Source organism: Ammodytes marinus (genome assembly GCF_949987685.1).
Source record: "Ammodytes marinus genome assembly, chromosome: 18".
NCBI lineage: Eukaryota > Metazoa > Chordata > Actinopteri > Uranoscopiformes > Ammodytidae > Ammodytes > Ammodytes marinus.
Genome location: NC_137222.1, coordinates 8,001,313 through 8,023,621, shown reverse-complemented (window position 1 = coordinate 8,023,621; position 22,309 = coordinate 8,001,313). Strand labels below are relative to the sequence as shown.

General features: G+C 39.4%; 1 protein-coding gene across 1 annotated transcript; it reads right to left on the bottom strand.

Annotated features, from left to right (window-relative positions):
* Positions 1-2,196: 2,196 nt before the first annotated feature.
* On the bottom strand, positions 2,197-22,274 carry LOC307265257 (lysosome membrane protein 2-like). Its single transcript, XM_080046911.1, has 12 exons — positions 21,881-22,274; positions 14,095-14,255; positions 12,942-13,089; positions 12,571-12,762; positions 12,301-12,392; positions 10,277-10,396; positions 6,828-7,006; positions 4,079-4,197; positions 3,659-3,732; positions 3,510-3,561; positions 2,984-3,136; positions 2,197-2,486 (listed from the first exon to the last, which is right to left on the bottom strand). Exons 1-12 carry the CDS (start codon positions 22,001-22,003, stop codon positions 2,376-2,378), a joined length of 1,524 nt encoding a protein of 507 aa, XP_079903037.1. The 5' UTR covers positions 22,004-22,274; the 3' UTR covers positions 2,197-2,375.
* Between the last annotated feature and the right edge of the window lie 35 nt (positions 22,275-22,309).

The following is a 22,309-nucleotide window of genomic DNA, read 5'->3' as shown; positions in this document are numbered from 1 at the left end:
ACAGCTTAACATGCTGGGCAGATTGATGGTGAGCACAATGTACACAACTACCTGTTGGGTGTTTATATGGAGTGTCCTCCTCCATCTGGAGTTTGTTCTTTTTTCTCAGGAATCAAAAGAAAAAATTATGTAATATTTATTATATATATATATATAAAAGAGAGAAAGACTAATTTAGTTGGGTCAATTCATTTTAAAACATACTGCCTTACACGTACAACCACTGACAAAACAGGCTTGTTGACACATTTACTGAAACTACTTTTATTTTTGTGTACACAGTAAAAACAGTATTAACAGTCAACATTTCAAAACAAGCTGACAATTAGATTAATATGTTGTTGAAGCAGTAACGATAAATTCAGGAAGTGCAATCTGTAATCAAAGTATGGCATAAAGCCTAGTGAACAGTCCATGTGGCGCTTTCTGTTTTGGTTTTTACCAAGGTAACAAAATAATTTATACTCTAAAGCACAACACTGATATGGTGTAATACTGTGTTTTTTGCATAAGAAACAATTGACTTATCCATTCGTCCACCCTCTCATGAAATTATGATAACACACACTAGGAACTCTTTAATTTAGTTTCTATTTTCATTATGTTGTCTTATCGTACATACATGAATTAAAGTACACTTCAAACACAAATAGTCAAATCAAATGAGCGAATAACTCTAAATGAATCATGTTATGGCTTCTCCACTATTGTCTGAAATATTCATTACTGATTATTAGAGTGCATGTAATGACGAGAAGGTATGAGAAAATTCATTCATCCTTAAAATGGAACAACCAAGAAGAAGAGCAATAATAAAAGCTGTTCTCATCACAGTTTGAAGTCATTCTGCAGCATGTTCTACATTACATTGAATGGCACATGAAATTGAATATTTTCACCAGCCTTTAGTGAGAAAGCTGTGGCTCTTTACAACGCTTTAAGCAGAGCATTTTCAAAGTACACTTTTACCCTGCCCAATGCAAAAACTATTTAAAAAAATAACTGTATCTTGCTCAGCTTTGTTTGGTATGTGGAAGAAAATAACTCTCAAAAAAAAAAAAAAAAAAAAAAAAATGAAGACTATAAAATGCAAAACAGATCCAGTAACATTGATTCTTTTAAAAAGGCACACAGCGTTTCCTCATATTGAACCCCTTGTGAATTTTGAGTTGGAAACTTGACATGAATTCTCCTTTCACAAACATTGAAAACAAGAAAAAGGTTTGTCGAGTGTCATTCAGCACCAATAATGCTAGTAAAGCCTTCAACAACAGCATCAAAAAAGCACATTTAAAAAAATAATAATTAGAAGCTGAATTACATTTTGATACGGCCATGTTAGATTGTATGAGCAAAAATACTGTCAACACAAACTCAGTAGTGTACGTAAATTATTGTTTCAACCATAAAATCTAAATATTATCCAATCATTTTGGCACTAGCAGACTTTTGTGAAGCTCTAACTTAAGATGTTTCTCATTCAAACATTTCTACATTCACATTTACAAAAAATGAGAAGGAAGTCTTATTTTACAAAACCTAAAAGTATTCAAAATATACAGCGTTTTGTCTAATATTCACTCCCATCATACACTGAGAGGAATGTGAGCAGTCCATCACATCTTATATACAAAAATATACCTATAGATTTCTCTGGTACGGTGATAAAGATTGGCAAAGCTATCCCTCTAAACACAGTGCATGAATAGAAAATCACAATGAGCCATTAAAATTGTTTTGTAACATTTAGTTAAGGATGAACTTCAAAAGAAACATAGTAATACTGAATTGATTTGAATTTCTTCACAAAGTGAAGCCTTGCTGTATTTTGCTCCTTTCTCACAGTTTTCTTAATGTTTGATACAGTATCTAAGCAGAGGCCCCCCTGAGAGTGACGTATGATATATTAAAGAAGCTTTAAAAAGTGTATGGACTTCATTACCCTGGTCCCAAATGGCCCTCTGTTTCTTAGTAGTCAGTCACTAAAATGTAAAAGCACAAGAGTCTAATCTAGGCAAACAGAGATTGTGGTGAGACCACCGGACTAAAATCTAATTCATCCCACACCCGAGGATTTTTAAAGGTGTGCTTTGATTGTTTGGGAACACTACAAAAGTGCACTCTCCATCTCTACCACTTAGAGAACTGCAGCTTGCCATGGCTAAAATGAAGAACATATGGTATAGTATGTTTGGGACTAAAAAAACAAGTTCCCCTTCTCCCTCCACCCCCACTTCTAGAGATTTCCCAATTATAAAGGCGATATTGACAATTATTTCTTGTGGATTTTTTTTCTTTCCTGAAACCCAAATCCCTACTTTCAATTTTGAGGGTTGCCAATCTACAGAGCCCCCTCCATACCATTCTCCCCCTCCTTAATCCTGCGGTTCAGCTTTTGGTGTCAGACCAATATAGGTTCCATTTTGAGGGTCATCCTTGTCCTTGTCAGTGACTGGAGAGTAAGAAGTGTCCTCTTCAGCTGAGGCCTTTAATGGGAGATTTAGAATGAAAGATTAAATACTTCTCAACAATCTTTCTATGTTTACAGTCGTAAGATATTTAGCACTAGTGCATTATGTTAATTCATTAAAGCCCGACAATACTCTTAATATACAGCACCAAAATGATTTCAAGAGGGGTGAAGATAATCTAACTGCATACTGAACAATTAGATTAAAGGTGCATACAGACAATATGTACTTAATAAAGTCAGGAGATGAAATCAAGCAACAAAAACAAAGCAGCAAAAAACCATGAAGACTTACAGCATAGAGAGGCTTGGTAAACACAATGCGCTTAACTTCATTCTGCATAGGGACACACGGTGATAAAAGAACATGCACAGTGCAATTAGTGTGTGGTAAAGCAACCCAATGAATTGTGCAAAAAATTAACATAACAATTACTGTTTGGGTCAAGGCAAGCAAATGTTAGGCTGTTAGAATGAAATGAAAGGGTCAGAAGAAGTGGTCATCTGCTTTACCTTCTGTTTGCGGGCTCGGACAACTAGAATGACGAAGATAGCGAGCATGATGGCACCCAGTCCGATGATTATGAGCGGGAAGTTGGACACCACAGTGACAATCAGCAGAAGCTTGTGGACTCTTGCCGCGGATGCATCGTCAATCGTCACACTCTGTTTATCAAAAAGACAGCGATAATGCCAGAATTCACAGAATGGACTTAAGTTATGACAGAGATTGCTTCCTTTGAATGGTCAATAGCTAGAATTAACAATGGCAAACTTGTGAAATTTTAACCAGGTATGGTATCACTTTCTCTTGTATATTAAAGGCCTAGTATTGCATTAAATATGTGTTGAGGAGATTGTAGTTCTGATTTAATTACAATTACAGGTGCTGTTGTATGTGTAAATATTTTTTGACTGTCTGATTTATAGGATCTCGTATATTAATCATGTCTAGCGGTTTAGTCCCGATTCGTGTTGGATAGGACGGACACACATGACTTTTTATCAAATAAAACAACTCAAGTGGGTGTGTTCTTACCTCATTGAGGAACATGACAGGAAAGATTGTATCATTCAGGGCCCTGGTTTTCCTGTTATGAATGCAATGAAAAAAAGTGTGAAGCAATCATCATATACATCAGTAGTAGAGTAGCAGTGTTTGGCTCGGGTTTGGATGCAGATACTCACGGGAATCCATTGATTCTGTTGAGCAAGATGTTCACCTGCGCTCGCTTGTTTGCACGTACAATCACTCCGGTGGTCTCCACGCAAGAAATACAATTAAATATAGTGTTAATATTGGAAAGTCAAGCAATACATCACCAGAACAGACAACATCATGGAATCTATGACATTAAGTTAGGAACCACACCAATGAATGCACGTCATAAACTTCTGTGCTACTACTTCTGTGCCAGTAGGTGGTGTAGCAGCACTTATTATTGCACCTTTCAACATAGTGCACTGAAATTATTTGTTCCTATACATTTCAATAGTGGACTGACATTTGTACTGTGACCTTGTTGGCATTTATGTTATATTTATTGTAGCTACAGAGTAAAAAGTGCATTTGAGGCTGATTAACTGGTGACCTGGTTGGTGGCTTACCGGGTTTAGGTCTAGAAACGTTTGGTGACTCGCTCTATCAGGGGACATTCCTTCAATGGCTGCCACATATTTTTCGTCCGCCAGGTGAAAATGAGGAAAGGAGGCGACCACTGGGGCTCCTATGTGAGGAGAGGAGACCAGAGAATTCAGGGGAGAAACGATGAGGGAAGGGACAATGTTAAGCTGAGTCAAGCATTCATTAAGGCTGCATATCATAAAGAAGTTCTTCTAAAACCCCTATCTCACTGGGTTGCGACAGTGTGCGACAAGTTGGAGACACAAGATTGCGACAAAATATGCGAATTAGCGACAATTTTCACTTGCAGTCTCACTGAGTTGGTTCCTCATGACACGTTTGCGAATGTCCTGCCCAACACTTGCCGGGAGCTCGCATTTATGTCTCGCGAACGTCGCACAAACGGAATGTCAGTCTAATTTTTGTCTCAAATCAGTCACAATTTAGTTTCATATGTCGCCAACCCCTCGCAAAGTTGTTTGACATTGCTCGCACTTTGTGACTCGCGGAAACTAAATTGAGAAGGGTTTGCAACGCGTTTGAGACCCATGCGACCACTCTGAGACTATTTTGAGACTAGATTTGTCGCACACTTTTTTTGAACATGTTCAAAATTCAAGCGACAGGACTGCGCGGCTCTGCGACTCATGCGGGGAAATTGAGACCTCCGCGACCGTTTGGAGATAGAGACTCCCTCGCGACGCGAATGCAGTCTCCAACTTGTCGCAAACAGTCGCAGCCCAGTGAGATAGGGGCTTAATTCAGCGTAATCAAGTGAAGCAGATGTCAACTATGACAAAATTGCGGCATTCATCTTCTGTGGCAATGTTGCCCCATCCAAGGAGCAATCGAGCTGCCTCATGCTTTCATAAAAAGTTACTAATTAATTTGGGCAATTGACACGTTAATTAGAGAGTGTTCTTATATCAACAAAGATATCATTAAATACCACACAGGCAACATTCCAGCCCAGAACTCTGTGAAGGGAAGACATATCTAGCTTCTATGTTGTGCTTTCACTCGCAGCCTAAACAAAATGATGGTGCGACACATCAAAACGGCTTGCCAATCCTCACATAAGGGATGAAAGCAAAAACAACATCTTTATCCTATGTCACATTTCCCGCTGTTTGATGTATGATCCCTATCAGGACAAAGCAAACAGCTGAATATTAAGCCGTCCTCAAGAGACATGGCCGGATATAATCTGACCTCTTTTAGCAGGTTACTCAGTGTCAAACGGTCAAAGAACACTAACAATAGGTACACAAAACAGACCACAACCCCGAGGGCCTGTGGAAAAGATTTAATGGCTTTACATGATATCCGATAATGAATCTTGTTGCTCTTGTTGAGTTCCTTCCTCATATTGTCAACCGGACACATTGTGTTTCTACACCGTGGCCTTTGGTCAAGATAAATAAACAGTACCATTAGGTAAAGTTATACCCGTAATACGTTTGACTAGGTGACCTGGTTGTCGTTTTTTTATTTTTTATTTAACAATTTCTAGTAGTGCAGCTTGGCAAGACCTCAAGTGCAGCAACACCAAAGTCATAGGGTCGCACAGTGAGACCCGCTGATAAAGTAGGGCAAGGGTGACAGTTTTCCTGCTCTTGTGTTTGACAACAGACACCCACGGTCACCTGAGAGGCTGTTCCTGTGACAACACACAAGGTCACCATGTGAACGTTGGTATTGGTTAAACTCACGAGTGCCATTAATCACTGTGTACATTCCTCAGCACCTGGCACCAAACATAACACGCTTCACGCTTTTTTAATCCTTCGCACCTGAGTAGAACCAAATGTCTTGTTGCTGGCCACACTGAATTTGTGTCATGACCCTTGAAATGCTCTGCTATTTTCAATGACATAATGCCATGCATCTGTTTACTATAAATCATGTATACTTAACATTTAATGTGGACGGTAGCCATTAGGTAAACCCTTATTCTTCACAGAAAAAAAACATCAAGTCTGTTTTTCTCTGTCAACATTGTGCACATGTTTTTGCAAAAAGCAGCATTAATGGTACTTAACACAAGAAAGGAAAACTTGACGTTAATCTTTAGTTAGAATACCTCTATAAAACAAGTTGCAAGTCTCTTTATGTTGATGCTGGAATTTAAAGACAGTTATGGTTGCATCATAGGTATTAAAAAAGAATAAAAAAACAAATAGGCTATATGGTATATTCATGATAGTTAATATGTAAAACATGCGAAAACACTGTTACTTTTCTTTATCAGGGAATGATTATCTTCAAGAAATGTTTATTTTTCTTCAGTAAACACAGACACAAAGGTAATGTCTGGTCATATTCAAGGCCATAATCAGGTGATAGGGCTTACCGCCCTCTTATCAACAGAGCCATTCATGGTCAGATGGTGTCTGATGTGCTGAGAGGGCTGGAGAGCTGCGTCATGTGGGTCATGTAGTAGGGGAGTATTAATGCTGGTAATAGTGGCAGGAAGACGTAAACAGGGGAGGGGACTTCTTTAAAGTAGGAATTACTGCATGCTTTATTCATAGTAAGGGTCCTAAAAATGTCAAGTATGTGCTAAAAAGGCCCAGGTCAGAGTGTAACCACATGAGGCATTGTGTGGGATGTGCAGCTAATTAAAGATACGGAAGAGAGAATATATAAAAATGTGGAACTTGCGGGCACAGTACATGTGAAAGTGCAAAATGCATTTGAGGGAAAAAAAAGGCTGCACAAGCTGACATATACCTTTCCGACAGGGACTGACTTTAAGCAGGCCAGTTCCCAGGCACTCTTTTGGGGTGACGCAGAAACCCTCGTTCGCTGGGTTCTCCTCTTTGCTGGCCAACACAGAGCGCGGTGGTGTGAAGCGGTAGGCTGGGATTCCTTTCACCTCCACGTCTTTCTCAAACTCCATGTAGATGGACCTGAGCAAAGCAAGAACATTAGGTCACACAATGAAATGAAAAACAGCTTTCTTGTTTATTAGAGTCTCTATCGCTTCATCTCTGTTCGTCATTTTACCGCTCAGTATTTTAATATCAACATTTTATTGCGGTACCACATGAGCACTGAATATTAGCTTACTGATGTCAGACAGCAGACAAACCTTCCCGCTGCATTCGTCAATTTAATGAAAAAGGTATTGATCTCTTTCCAGTGTGAAGAGGCATAAAATAGGAATACATATGGAATATATTATAGTGGTTTCTCCACTATTGGTGGCGCGCAAATGATAAAAACACAAAAAACTCTGTAGAATTAAAGTAATAATATTTCCACATATGTCTAGTCCATTACAATTAATATAATTTCCAGGTAGGCACACACATTTTTCGCCTGAATTTAAAAGCAACAAATGTGAATTGAAAGGCACAGAAAAGTCATAAAAGTGGTTTGCTGCATTGAATACACTTTTTAAAGCGTACATTGTGCTGGTGTTGACTCTAGCTCCACATGGTTTGTCAACCTCCCAACTATTGGGTGCGGAGACACCTGTTCACAAGCATTCACGACCTAAATACAATTACAAGGATGGGCCCTTAATTCAGCGTGGAAACATTACGAGGATGGAGGATTTAGTCTTAACCATTATGCCGAAGTCCTGTTGGGAGAAACTCTTTCATTCTTAACACGTATAGGATAATAATGCTGTATTGTGCTCTTGACCTCCCTTCTGTCTCCGGAGAGGAGAACGCGTAAATCTACAATTATTTTTTAATCTTTGCTGTTTTCTTAACAGCTCCCAAGAGAATTGCGTTACTGCGAAGCCGTTCGTCCCTGTGCTATGTATCTGCCGTTCTCTTCTGTAAAGGGAATCCGGACGACTCTCCGAGCGAACAAAGGAGTCTATACAGTGTCTGCCAACTGGCCGGGAGGACGCGGCTCTTCGCTACGCAGCCCACCGACTGTGCAACAATACTGTACAGACCTTTCCCTTGACCTTGGTGAGAGAGGCCAAGTAGGAAGACTTTCTTCACTCCAACAAGACTGTGAAAGCCTCGGCCTTGTCCGTCCGGGCTGCGCATGACAGACGGTTACAATGTAAATTCATTTCAGATAAACTAAGCTAAAATGAAAATGCACAACTTCTATAGAGCAATACCTACAATATTTAAACCTGCATGTTTGTAATGTAGCAGACAGTCTTTGTTATGATTATTTGGGGCAGCCTGGACCTGCTGTGTCGTGCTTAAATTTTATTCCTCACTGTTTTTTTCTTTTTTCAACATGCTTTTTATGTATAAATAGGATAGGAAAGATAAACGTATGGGAAAAGGCGAGTTTGGTATTTGAACAATGACACCTGTCTGCAATTACTCAACATTTTGAAGTTTTTGTGGTTCAGCTGTGAGTCAAGGGTCACTACCCTGTCACAGATGGGAATTCTAGCCCCGTCTTTATCCTACAGATCAGTCCCAGATGTCATTTAGCTAACGACATGTTTTGTAACCCTGAAAAGGACTTTGTGAAAGGTTTACACCCACGACCTTTATTGAACATTTCCTCTTTAAATTAGGGTTATAACAGTACAGGAAACAGGGAGGGAGCCTTCCCTTTAGTCACAATACCACAGACAGTCACGAGAAGCCAACAGGCAATTAATAAGTGGGTGAAAGTGTAAACATTTGTGCGAGGGGTTTCTGGCCCAGGTCCATTCAGAGCCAAAGGTACAACCATGCCCTTCCAACAGATTCCTTCCACCCTCAACAAAAAGGGGAAGAGGTCCGCGGCAGCTTTTTAGGTCAAGGTTATTTTCTAAATTGGAAGCTCTCATCGTCGGCATGGACGTCAGGGAAGCTAGCACGTAGCACATAGCATTTGTGAAATAAAACCCCAAGACTCTAATCATCAGTTAGTCACTGTGTGAGAGGCAATTCTCTTTTAACATTCTTCAATTTTTGACGTCCTGATACTGAAACCCTTCCGAGAATCCTCCCATCTAAATGTCCTGTAATGGACTAGTATTAATGATGTCTGGCAGAAACAGAACAGACCATTTGACAAGAAAACATGATGAATCTTTGTGTGTTCCAGCTGGCGATGAAAGAACACAAAACATTTATTTCCCGTGTGAAAGTGGGCTTCTCACGAATACGCACCACGCTTTAAGGATTTTAATGTCAAATTTTTCATTCTCACTCCCACGACTTTCCAACCCCTTTCTCATTTGCCCATGTATTTACATCTGAAATTAAACCACCGACTAACATTCCTGTTTAAAAAGCCTTCCCATTAAGTGCCACAGAATAGGCAGTAAAAAAAGCCTCAGTGACGAAACAGTTGTATGATGCTGTTTGTAAGCGATCAGGATGTTGTGATAGCAATGCATGATATCCAAGGCCTGTATTTCCATACCAAATATGAAAGCCCTGTCCTGCTGTGTGAGGAGTTGAGACGCAGGAGTTTTCAGGGCAGGTCATGAACTATAAATAGACTTCACTTCATAAACTGTTGTAACCACACACTAAAATATCACAGATGGCACTCCCACTAGGTAACAGTGGGACAAATAGGACGGTTATTAATCAGATGACTAGTGTTATTCATATTTAACTGATATCAAGAGACTGAGTTTATAGCCATGCAAGTGGTTCTGTGAGGCTGTTATTGAAGGTGACATATAAAACTAGTTTCCTTCCAGGTTCAAATTTGTAGTTTGGGTGTCATCCAGAAACTTTATTAATGGTTTTTAGTTAAAAAAACGAATTGTTTTTCTCACACTGCCCACTTGTTCATCACCCATTTTGTCCCCTTTTAGCTGTCAGTGTGCTTCTACAGAACACAGACAATCTAAAAACATGGCCCAATGATTGGCCACCTGTGGAGGTGAGAAAGGAGCCATGGGTTGGATAACCCAGGTCAACAGTATGAATGCATTTCAGGAGAGATTTGCTCTCTCCATTCATTGTGTGCGTGTTGTCTTTGTTACTCTCTCACTTGGCTTGCGATTGTCTATTGTGAACTGCATCGAACGAAAGACTCACATTGCTACCCATAGAGCTATGCCTCAAGCATGGCCACAAACAAATTGAAATTACTAATTCAATATTTATGTAAAAATTATTCAAATGTTTTCACTGAGTGGTAAAAATATAATGGCAATGGTTAAGGGTGGTGATTGACATATCATAAAGTGATGCCATGTGGGAGCAGTAGGCTGCCTGCAGGCGGTTAATGTTGGTGCTTAACTCTACCTGCAGAGGTCTGGAGTGAAGATGTAGATGCGCTCGTCCTTTTTCAGCAGAGGGTGGAAAGCACTTCCATCGGATCCATTGATGCTGTTGCTTTGGTTAGACGTCCAGAATGTCAGCTGCCTGCAAAAACATGACAAAATTATGAGCATTTTGATATCATTACACTGGCTTCCTGTCACTCAAAGAATTGATTTCAAAATATTGATGTTGGTTTACAAAGCCCTTAAAGGTTTAGGGCCGAAATACATTATTGATCTGCTGATACGTTATGAGCCGTCCAGAGCCCTTAGGTCGTCTGGGACAGGTCTACTTACAGTCCCCAGAGTTAGGAATAAACAAGGAGAAGCAGCTTTTAGTTTTTATGCTCCACATATCTGGAACAAACTTCCAGAAAACTTGAGGTCTGCTGCAACTCTCAGCTCTTTTAAATCAAGTATGAAGACTTTTCTGTTTCCATTTTAACCTGCAATTTTTATTTTATTTAAATGTTCTATTTCTACTCATTAGCTTTTAAATGTTTTATTTCTATTAATTCGCTTTTCTAATGTGTAATATGTATTTTAATCTTGCCCCTGTAAAGCACTTTGAATGGTCTTAATTGTGCTATATAAATAAACTTGCCTTGCCTTGCGTATCATTTTAAAATTATACCAAGACAAAAAATGTATGCAATAAAAAAAACTTAAGTTTTCGCAAAGGGTATCTCTCGTAGTGTTAAAACGTTTCAAAGAAATGTAGGCTCTTGTGAGTTGGATATGCGGTCTTCAAAACAACTCTATTAGTGAGCATTTCACTGGCATTTGAGACTAAAAATAGGTGTGAACAAACTGTAAAATGTATTTAGGAACATGTTTGCGAATAAGAAGCATTCCAAAATTGCATGCAGCCTCCGTTTTATTTTTTATCAAAAAGGTTGTTAAATCACAACACAATGATAATGGCGGTCACTGCACAAAACCAATGTTGTCCTTTGAAAAAAGATTGTGATTTGCTGGAAACCTACACAAAGGCTGAAGTTTCTAATAAAACAGTGAGGAAGAGATGGACAAGGAAGGTGAAGTAAAGTAACGCTAACTGAAACCTCCTGTGGCGAAACTAATTTGTTCTCAACCGCCAGTAACAGGTGGTATGCCGTGTTCTGCCTGTCAGCATTGAATTGATTGCTTCCCACAGGAGCTCATACAGCTAAAGGGGAAACTAATAGACATTGTAAAAAAATAAAAATAATATTGTATAACTTTTATACAGTACTTTGCCTTAATTGTCATTACAATATCTGGTAATAATCTTGTGCGAGATTCTGCGGGATGTGCAATTCTTGGATAGCAGGGAGAACTTTGCATTTCACCTGTAGAAGATGAAAAAAAGATTCTCATGTCTTATTTTTGAGGAAAACCTTATGTACTGAAGGGTTGGTTCATACAGTTTAAAGTATAAAATAATAACCTTATTATTAAACAAAATAGTTTATAGGAGAAATAATTTAAAACATAATGTGCTCTTTGTATTCCAATAAATTAATTCATTTCGCCTATTAACATGTTTTAAACATTTTCACTGTTCCCCTAAGGTTCTGTATCGGCGTGTACATTTTTCAACTCACGAACACGTGCTCCTTGGGAATGGCTAGCGGAGAGTTCTACATTATCAGCTTCAACAGGAAATTACAAGAAAATGTTCTTACGAACAAACATGTTTTTATCTGAAAGTCAATAGTTGAAAAAAGTTGTTTCCCTGGAGAAAAAACAGTAATTAGAGAATGCTGTGAAGCTGAGGCAAAGAAAATGGATAAGAAAGTTGACTTAAAAGCCATTATTAAAGCATTCAGCCAATCAGGATGTCCTGCCCTGCCCCCTGTACTGTGGACAACAGCCCCAGGCATCCAGAAAGCCAGACATAGCCAGCCAGTACTCCCTCACCTAGTTTTATGAAACTTTTTAAAATACAATGGTTACCCAATGAAGTGTCATTACAGTGGATGAAGACAGATAGGGAGTGCGTGACTGTGTGTGCAACAGTGCTACCTTTGGCCTTTCCATGTTTCGACCCGACCATAATCCAGGGTGTTCTGCAGCCCGGTGTGGTAGACAAATTCCCCGTCATTGGTTCCATTTTTCTAAAAAGATCCAAACATGTTATGGGATTAAAATTTGTTATTATGGAAATGAAAAAAATCCCATTTATTTTAATTTAGAACAACTGATGCAGTGATGTTCAGGGTGATTAGATTCATGGAGAAATTCATCCAAAACAAAATGAACACATCTTTCTTTTTTTTGTAGAGCTATACATGCCTTGTACATGAGGCCAAAGATCTTCTCCACATCAGGATTGGTTGGAGCGATACGGTTTAATAGGGGATCTTCGTAGCCCCACAGCAACTCATCCACTGTGCGGGTGGTGAAGAGGCCGCTGCCCAACGAATTCATCCACACGGACACCAGGGAGGCCTTCCAGAAACTCCCTTTCACCTTGTTCATGACGGCCTGGAGGGGAAGCGGAGGAGAGACGGATAAAGAATGCAGGATGAACAAGAGCGTGTGGGCGGTTATGATTGAGAAAAACGAAAAGCAAAAGGATGTTACGCAAAACAAACGACTCCACTTTCCCCCACTTGGATTTTTTACACTTTCCTCTACCAAGACTTTTTAAGTCCGTGACTCACCCAAGCAGGGATGTTGACGGTGGTGATGTTGTCCACAGTTGGGTCACCCACAGACTTATCCCTCAGGAACACAAAGGTTTTGGTGTTGTACGCGATCACCTTGGAGTCATTTTCAGCCATGGTCACATTGTCCTTAACCCTGTACTCCCTGGGGAAAAAAACAAAATAAAATGTAAGAATATCTAATATCGTTTTTTTTTTTTTTTACATTTTGAATAGCTTTTCTAGAATATGGCATATTACCATTGGATTTGCACATACATGTAAGACAACACCTACTTTCTCTCAGCCCAACCATTTAATATAAGGAAATCCAAACTGTTATGGAGAATTATAAGAGACATTCACTGATTTTGACAAAAAAAAATAAAATAAAAGTATGGCCAGAATGGCTTACTCCATCTTTAAATATAGGGTGGATTATCCGGGCATGCACCGTGGCTGTCGTAACATTTGCGGTGCTTCAGCAGTGAACCTTGATATTTATTTAAGGGTTTCAGTGGGAGCATTAGAAGTGATTCCAAATGACTAATCTATACACACAGGTTCTTCTTAGGACTCACATGATAGACGGGACAGGATATGAAACAAAATTATTTATATATTAGTGCCTGATCTTGAGGGAGATTTTTTTCACGCTTAAAATTTGTGCGACATAATAGACCACAAGAGAGGAAACAGAAGCAGCAACCGACATCAGTAATAGGTGCTGGACACATTTCAACCACAGTGAAGTAAAAAAAAGAAGAAATCAACTGCTACATGAAATACGATTTCTAGTCTGCATAAGATAATTGTGTAGTGTGTGGTGTGGCTGGAAGACATTGCAATGACCCACAGAGGCAATTAACTCAATGAATAGAAACAACAACCCAGACTGGTTTATATAGAGTTGTGGTCTCTGTATTACGCTTAAAATTCTGCCCGTAAAGAAAAAAGGGCTTTGTGCCAGAACACATATTTTCCAATTACCCCCCAAAAAAATCATAGAAGGAAAAATACGTATATGAAGTTCAGTAATATCCCGTGGTTTACCTTCGTGTGCAAGCACCTGCTACACATACAACCACATCAGATCTTTGACTCCATTACAAGCGTTATTTGGTGGCATGCTGTTCATCTTTGTGTGAACTGATGGGCTTTGGCCTCCTACCTGTATGTGTAGGGCCCGACCTGTGTGACTTCTGGCTTGGCCCCTTCAAGGAGGAATGCATCCACATTGGTCACATTGAAGAAGAAATACTCCATGTAGACGGGAGGGGGAGGGGACTTCCACGACTCAAACACACGGCTGCCCTCCACCAACACAATTTCCTGTTGAGACATACAGTTCAACATCTCGGTTTAAACCTAAACAAAGTTCATTCAGAGTGACACATGAATACGGCTGATTTTCAGTTCCACGTTAATGAATAAACTTTTTTTTTTAAATGATTTGTATTATAATTAAATATATTAGTGCGATGGCTTGCTTTCTTTTCTCTAATTAATTGATGGAGCTTTATCGTTCTATAGATCTATTTTATCTTCTTTCTTTTCCCTCTATTTCTTTCACTCGCTTCTCTACCCAATTCCAATAATTCCAGTGCAGACCATATACCTTTGTCTTTCTTCAGTGTTATTGTCTGTATTCTGTACCACTACAACCCATATCTAATGGTTCCATTGTCTTTGTTTAATCTTGTTGTTATTTTTGTGCATATGTTTGTTCTGTCTTTTCAGTATCACCAATAAAAATAATAATAATAATAATAATAATAATAATAATAATAATAATAATAATAATAATAATAATAATAATAATAATAATAATAATAATAATAATAATAATAATAATAATAATAATAATAATAATGATAATAAGCAGAAGTGTTCTAGTATGTCAGAAATTAAACAGAATTTCTTACTTAAAATATGGTCGGAATGATTTATGATGTGGTGTGCAAAAATGCAAAATGATGCATAGTGCAGAATGTATTGCAATAGCAAACACATTTTTTAAAATTTGGAACGAATCCACAATCTGTTCAAAACAACCCAAAAGAACAAAAACATCCCCGGGAGTGGGGGGTCGTGGAGGGAAGCTTCTTTTCTAGGCGTCAAGACAATTGGCACCGCACATGAATGGTATTAGGGGGGAGACCCTTACACACTTTCATTGTCAACGGTTGCCAATGACGACGGGTAGTCGGGGAGAGCCACTGACACGTCATGTGATGCAGGGAGCTGGATGCCCACTGGTTGCAAAGCACTGCAACCTTAATGATCTGAGCCACATTCCTCAGCACTGAGCCTTAATAAGGCCTTTGGAAGTCCAGCACCGGCACAAAACTTTTCTAGCCCGTTTCATTACACAGTAGGCTCAAATATGTTCGCAGCAAATGCCATTGCCTCTGGACAACGATAACCTGATTCACTGCAGGAATCTTTGGAGGAATTGGGGAAAACACAGGGAGAGAGAGAGAGAGAGAGAGAGAGAGAGAGAGAGAGAGAGAGAGAGAGAGAGAGAGAGAAGAAGGAAAGGGGTGAAAGGATTAGAATTTATTTTGACAACACATCAAGAAGAAATCTCACTTTGACCTAATTGTGTCAGATTTTTGTTTAAAGTTAACAGCTACACTTCAGTATGAAATAAGCCCGAAAGAGCCAGACATACCAACGCGTCCCATTATTTCAGGGGTGTGCAGGCCCCCTCCTCCTTTGGGCTCCCTTCTACTTGTTCAGAGACAACAGTTTAGTCGGCTAGCCAAGGACAATAAAGCTGTCACCTTAGATTGAGGAAGGGAGAGCATGGACTCTCTATGTTGTCCTTTCATGCTAGGAACAATCGATATGGTAACCCTCCCAGCACGCTACATGAAATGCAGCGGGGAAAACAGCAACATAGAAAGCCTCTTATCTCAGTGCTTACCACTGCTACTGCAACACCACTCCCCATTTGAAAACACATGTAGCAGGTGAATACACAAATACACATACTGCTAGTGCTTTGATGTATACGGGCAAAAACACAGACGTGAATAACATTGGGCACAGCAAGACGCTATTCAATAAATCCTCCGGTCATGGTGCACAAGCTTTGCATACTCTAAATGGGTTCGCCTCAGTAGAGGCCAACCACTGAACAAAACTACCAACTGAACTGCAGTCCAGTCCTGCTGTTCCTGAACGCATCAAAGTCATATCTAGTTCAATTCTGTTTTCCTGTAGCTGTAGTGGCAAATATTGGATGTATCTTTGTAAATTTTGTTGCATACAACCATTGTGCACGGAGGATGAATCCAAATGACTTGGTCCCTTCACTTTTCACCTAGTGTCACGGCTGTAGAATCTTGGGGCTAGATCCACAAAGAATGAATAGCCAGGCTAATAGCAGCCGAAATCTGCCCTGTTTTAGCACTCGGTCCACAAAAGAATTTGCAGTAATTACATGCCAGCGCTAAGACACCAACAAAGTTTTGCAGCTGAGCAAAACTTGCAATCCTTTTGCGTTTAAGTGAGTTGAGCCGCAGACGCTTCATTAAGACAATTGGCCAGGTTTGTGAATTGGACGCTATCTTTTAATATCATCTGCACAGGTAAAGCGCCCGCAAAAGCAGCACAATCCTTTAGTGGATTTGGCCCTTGGTCACGTTAGCCCTGGTGCAGAGCCAGCTATTTACACAACTACTGGCCATGACTTCCATGAATTTTGGTAAGATTGTCCCCACGGCACCATTACAAATGATTTTGTTGACACTCTGACCTTTAGCACACTGATGTCAAAACCTTCCTGGAACAATGATGTGGTCCAAGACATGGTATCCTTATCAAGCTACATTTGTATTACTTTTGCTGGTAAAGCAACATCATTGTTGTGTTGTGTCTGAATTAAAAACACACATTTTGTACTGTAAATAAATGTTTGCGTCAAAGTTTAAACTTTAGTAGATTTCTAACAAGGAGCCGCTAGCCAGCTACATAGTCTAGTCTAGTCAATGTGAAATGATCAAACTCCTCATGAAGACATTTTTCACCATCACCCCACCAGCAGGTCATTGCTTATCTCACATGGAAGCTGAGGGCTGCCAACCAAGCCAGTTTCTCAATAAACCTGGCAGTGTGAAAGAGGCTTAGCACACACAGAGAGTACACTGCTGGGAGGGTAGCTATGGAATGAGATCCATCACACTGATGCAACTGGGGTGAGGGGGTAATTTGATACAGCTGAAATCATACTGCCAAGCTAGTAGATAACTATGTGTCTGCATGTGAGGGCCATGCATGTGTTTGACACGCAAACACTCATGTTACTGAATTCCAGTATTAACATACAGTATGTCTGCCTGCTCATGTAATTAACACATAAAGAGACAGAAACTTCTTTGCCAAATAAGTCTAACACTATTTATGCATTTAAAGCTATGTAAGAGGCAAGAATAGCAAGATGGCTAATGAGACCAAAATATGTGATTCAAAAAGCACTCTTTTTAAGGGTTCAACATTTCCTAGTTTGTAACTGATTCGAAACTTTCAATGCCAACTTAAAAATAGTGTGGTTTATCTTGGAATTTTATAACAGGATCTTTAATGTGGCCACAATGGCTATTAATTCTACACCTTGGGCTAATGGGTAATGCAATTCAAAAGAAAGAATACATCACTTTATCTTTGTTTCACTTCGGCTTAAAGCCAGCATTCATGATTTCTTTGTAAATAGATTGTTACTCACAAATATCAAAAATTCCAATCTCATTTTAACAATGTAATTTATGCCCTTTGTGTAGTATTTGATCAAATTAATAAGGCACGCCATATGATGTGAATGTACAATGAAATGCTTTCTCAATTAAACCACCAATTTGGGGGATAAAAGGACACAGACCAACCCAGCATCACTCAACCCTCCCCCAATTCTCTCGACCCAAGTCATTTTAAATCACGGTTGCACTCCGCAATCCGCACCCATTGTTTTGTGTTGAAGATGCAACCGACAATTGTGCTTTCCTGATTGGTCAAGAATAGCATCTTCAGCCCCTACACGACCAATTAGACTCAGAGCTCAACCAGACTGTCTTAACGGCTAAAAACTTTGAGTAAACAGTACAGTAACTGACAAGCCTAAAAGTAAATAAGAAATAGTTTAATCCTGTTTAACAACCTATCTTAATAAATGCTTAATTTATTTCATCAGTTTCTCAAACAACAGGTGCGCCCATTTCAACCGTACTACAGGCCAGGAGGAAATTAAGTTATATGAGTTGTGAAATGGTCCAACGACTTTAATCCATCCATTGAAAATGAACTATCATCATCCCTGCACAATCTTATCTCTAGCAGATGATTAACTCTCTGGTAGTTAATACTTGGGAGCTTTTCTCCACTTCCTGCATTCATCGAAACCTCTATAAAAGTCAAGTTAAATTTGAGTATAGTATCATGAATGACTTCCAGCACTATAAAGCCTAGTGAATATATATGCTGACCTCTCAAGTCAATACTTATCCTCTCTGATAAAAGCCATTTGAGACGTGAAATGTAGAAGCGGTTTAGATATGTAAATAAGCATGAAGGTGTGTCATCGGATAACATTGAATGTGGGTCAACAGTACTTTCATTACTGCACTGCTTTGAAAGTAAAGTGAACCTCCTGGGAAAGTTTTGAATATCACTATATAGGAATTCTAGGAAATCGTATGGAGTATGTGTATGGAGTGGAATAAGTAAGACAAAAATGAACTGAAAGGTCTACAGAATGCTTACTGATGCTGGGCAAATTCTTTCACTAATGCAACCACACATAATTACCGCTTGTTTTTGAAGCTTAATTACACAATTATTGATGTTCAGACTAGTTTAAATATCCATTTCCCATCAACTTTTTATATCAGTGATGAAGTTGCATCCGCTGCCCTTCCTCCAACGGACCAAACAATTCTCTCTTTTCCATTAATCTTAAACCTCCTTAAAGGGGCACTTTGTAACATTTTAAGTAATTTATTAGCTAAAATCAATATCCTCATTCATAAATATGTCCTCATTGGTGTAAAATCACCTCTGCCAATAATCTGAATTATCTTCATGAGCGGAGAATTACAAATATTAATATTAAATTTTGTACATTGAGCAGGCCAGTCTTATGGAGGCATCCATGTTTTTGGAATTTAATCAGGTGCATTGTTTAGAATTTAGAATTGTTCTTGTCCTGTTGTTATTCAAAAGGGGTGGGGTTACCCAGGGAGCGTTGCATTCTATAACTTTCTAGAACTTTCTTGATGATGTCATATTACACAGTGCCCCTTTTAAACTTTTAAATGTTTATGAAAAGTCATATTTTCCTCTGTTGATCATAAATGACCTGTAACAGCAAACACAACCCATCAGTGAAAATTATGCTATTTTTATATTGCCTTCACACTGGTCCAATTTCCCAGGAACTTAAAGACAAAATGATTTATGTCCGGCAGACCGGAACATCCTGTGTTTCCCGAACGTCAGTTGCAAAATTGCCTCGCCACTAGGGCAGCACCGCTACTTCCCGTAGCTATGCCTGTCAGCGACATGGACGTATTAAGACGAACGCCTGATTGATTGATTTCCAGAAATGTTTTAAGAGACTAAATCCTCTTCCCCAAATGAATGCTTGGGAGTGGTTGTAAGATGCTTGCGCTGATCCTGGGAGCCTGGTAAGTGAAATAGCAGCAACCTGAGCGCCCACATGCATATTTGATGCTTTTGGTGTGATCGCAGGCTAAGAGAAAATAAATCTGCAGAATAAAATAATAAATAATCACCACAAGAATAAAACCAGCACTCAGCTCATGCAAACCCAAATCCACAAAACCTTCTAACTTTAAAGTGGAGAGTTGGTTGCATGATAAGCATCTGAAAAAGCATATTTAGCAATCCAAATGAAAGCTTTCGTCATTTAAGTTTGATAAACTTTACCAAAATACGAGATGAGGCGGACAATGCTCTGGCCCTTATGGCACAGTAAGTATTTTGAACCAATCAGGGCAGCTCTGAGCTCTCTGCCCGAAAATTCTACAAAATAAAATACTGTTGCCATGGAGACTAATTGTTACGACCACGCCCACAGTCCTGTCAGATAGTCTAGACCAGGGGTCCCCAAACTTTTTTCACTGAGGGCCACATACAGAAAAATCTACGAAGGGCCGGGCCACTTTGCAAAAATAACACATTTATCAGGACATGTAGCTGCTCTGATGTTTAGTTTCATAGTGTCTTCGTAAATTGTAATCCTTCTTCACGGCAACACTTTCCTTGCACATTAAACAGACACATTCCCCCTCTTGTTTATATGGCAATGATACACCCAGTATTTTCTGCCTTTGCGTCCAATGTCCAGCAGGGTGAAAATAGTATCCAGCCGAGGTCCCGACCCTCCTAGGGGGGTCCGGGGGTATGCCCCCCCGGGAGATTTTTTAAAGTTTTTAAAGCGAAATGCATGAATTTGGTGCACTTTGAGAGGGAAATTAAGAGGCTAAATCTGAAGAATTTTGTATGAAAAAAAAATGGAGACACTGTGTCAGATGAATTAGAAGCTATTGGAGAAGGACGCATAGATTTTCCATAATAATATTAATTTAAAATAAAATATTATGCAGGGTCCTCTGGGATGGGCTTGTTGCTCATTTTCTTTTATGGGACATATTTGTCTGTAATATAATGAGTGCATTTAAATTATTTAAAAGCGCCATATTACATTATATTTTTAAAATGTGCCACGGGCCAATCAATCAGTGTTTGACACCCCTGCACTAGTGGGTTAACTAAGAAATGCAAAAAAAAAAAAAAAAAAAAAAATATAAAAAAAAAAAAAAAAAAAAAAAAAAAAAAAAAAATTACATTATCTTTTTAAAATCGGCCGCGGGCCAATAAAAAGCGGGCCGCGGGCCGCATTTGGCCCGCGGGCCGTAGTTTGGGGACCCCTGGTCTAGACAGTAAAAAAGCTTATTTTTAACAAAGTGTTATAATGTTTATTAACATTCATTTTCGATCAGATTTTTGTAAAAGCTTATCGAGACACTCAACTTTGATATCAAATAATGATTTTTTACTATTTTAGACCAGCTTTCCAGAGGCTTTAAAAATACCAACCAATACCAAGAACAACCAATACAGACCCAGCCCTTACTTATTCTTAGCTGTGGAATTTGCCCTGGAACTGTGGCATGTTATAATGACACACATTGGAGGCAGAAAACACACAATACTGTGCCATCATAATAAATTAATTTGGATCTACCATCTGATGAAGGTCTTTCACTGTGTTTGCTAATGGAGAAGGAGCTGTGGCTCTAACTGAAACTGGGTTCTAATCATAACTTGGGGCAGACAAAGTGCTGACTGCTCGCTCAGTGTACTGAACCCATAATAACCCATGCTCCTCCATCTGAAGGAGTCATAGCTGCTTATTAGAGCCACACCTTCTTCTTCTGGGAGGCAAACTCACCGCCCTACAATCACTACGTGTAGTCACAATTCACTGAGGATGCATCATGGTGATGGTACTGTGATAACCACGACATCTCATTAGTCAAGATAACAAACAAGCAGCAGCAGTTAGCCTACCCTACTACTACTACTAGGCTACTACAGGGTTTGGTCCGCTAAGTTTATCAAGTGTGTGATCATTTTGCAGTTTAATTCTATGGATAGTCCTTATGTGATCTCATCAATCTGCATGTTTAATGAATGGTCTGCTCTAAAGATTGGTAGAGGACAAACAAACGAAGTGAAAACATTTGCAATCTTATCTTGCAGAGTTTGTACACAGAATTTGGCCTGTAATTGAGCGAGGGACATCTAGGCTACAATCCCATCATTGTTAATGTTTTTTTCTATCATTCATAACGAAAGAAAAAAAATGCATCGTATTAGTCATTCAAACTCCTGCTACATAAACACGCTCTGTGTAAAATTTTCAGTTTTTTTACCTTTGTGAGGCGTTTGTGCATGAAATTGCGGCAAACTTGGGCCACCAACAAGCCAATCCCAATGACGAGCAGGTGCGCGCAGATGATCCCCACGGCGTAAATCGCGTAGGATCTTCGCGTCATGTTTCCAGGTGCTAGCAACACGAAGGATGAATGAGGACCCCACTTTCCGTATGTTGGAACTAGTTTTACTCACACACTCTCCCAGAAAGACTTTCCCTTGCACTGCACAGGCTGTGATATATTCGCCGCCAAAACCTGTCCCTCTCACGGCTGCTTGCCCCTTTTGTTTAGTTGAGAACTTTGGGAGATAAGCTCCTCCAGCGTAAGTAACGGTGCAAGTTGTTGAGTCTGTCTTCGCGAGTTTCCAAGTTGCAAAGAGCCTCGGGGAAGTTTGTTTACTTTTGGTTAATAATGAAGCCTTTAACT

Coding starts and splice junctions, on each gene's coding strand:
- LOC307265257 (XM_080046911.1), bottom strand. CDS start 22,003: ATGACGCGAAGATCCTACGCGATTTACGCCGTGGGGATCATCTGCGCG. Junction 13,090..14,094: donor GTCGGGCCCTACACATACAG/GTAGGAGGCCAA, acceptor TTTTTTCCCCAG/GGAGTACAGGGTTAAGGACA. Junction 10,397..12,300: donor GAAACATGGAAAGGCCAAAG/GTAGCACTGTTG, acceptor ATGTTTTTGCAG/GCAGCTGACATTCTGGACGT.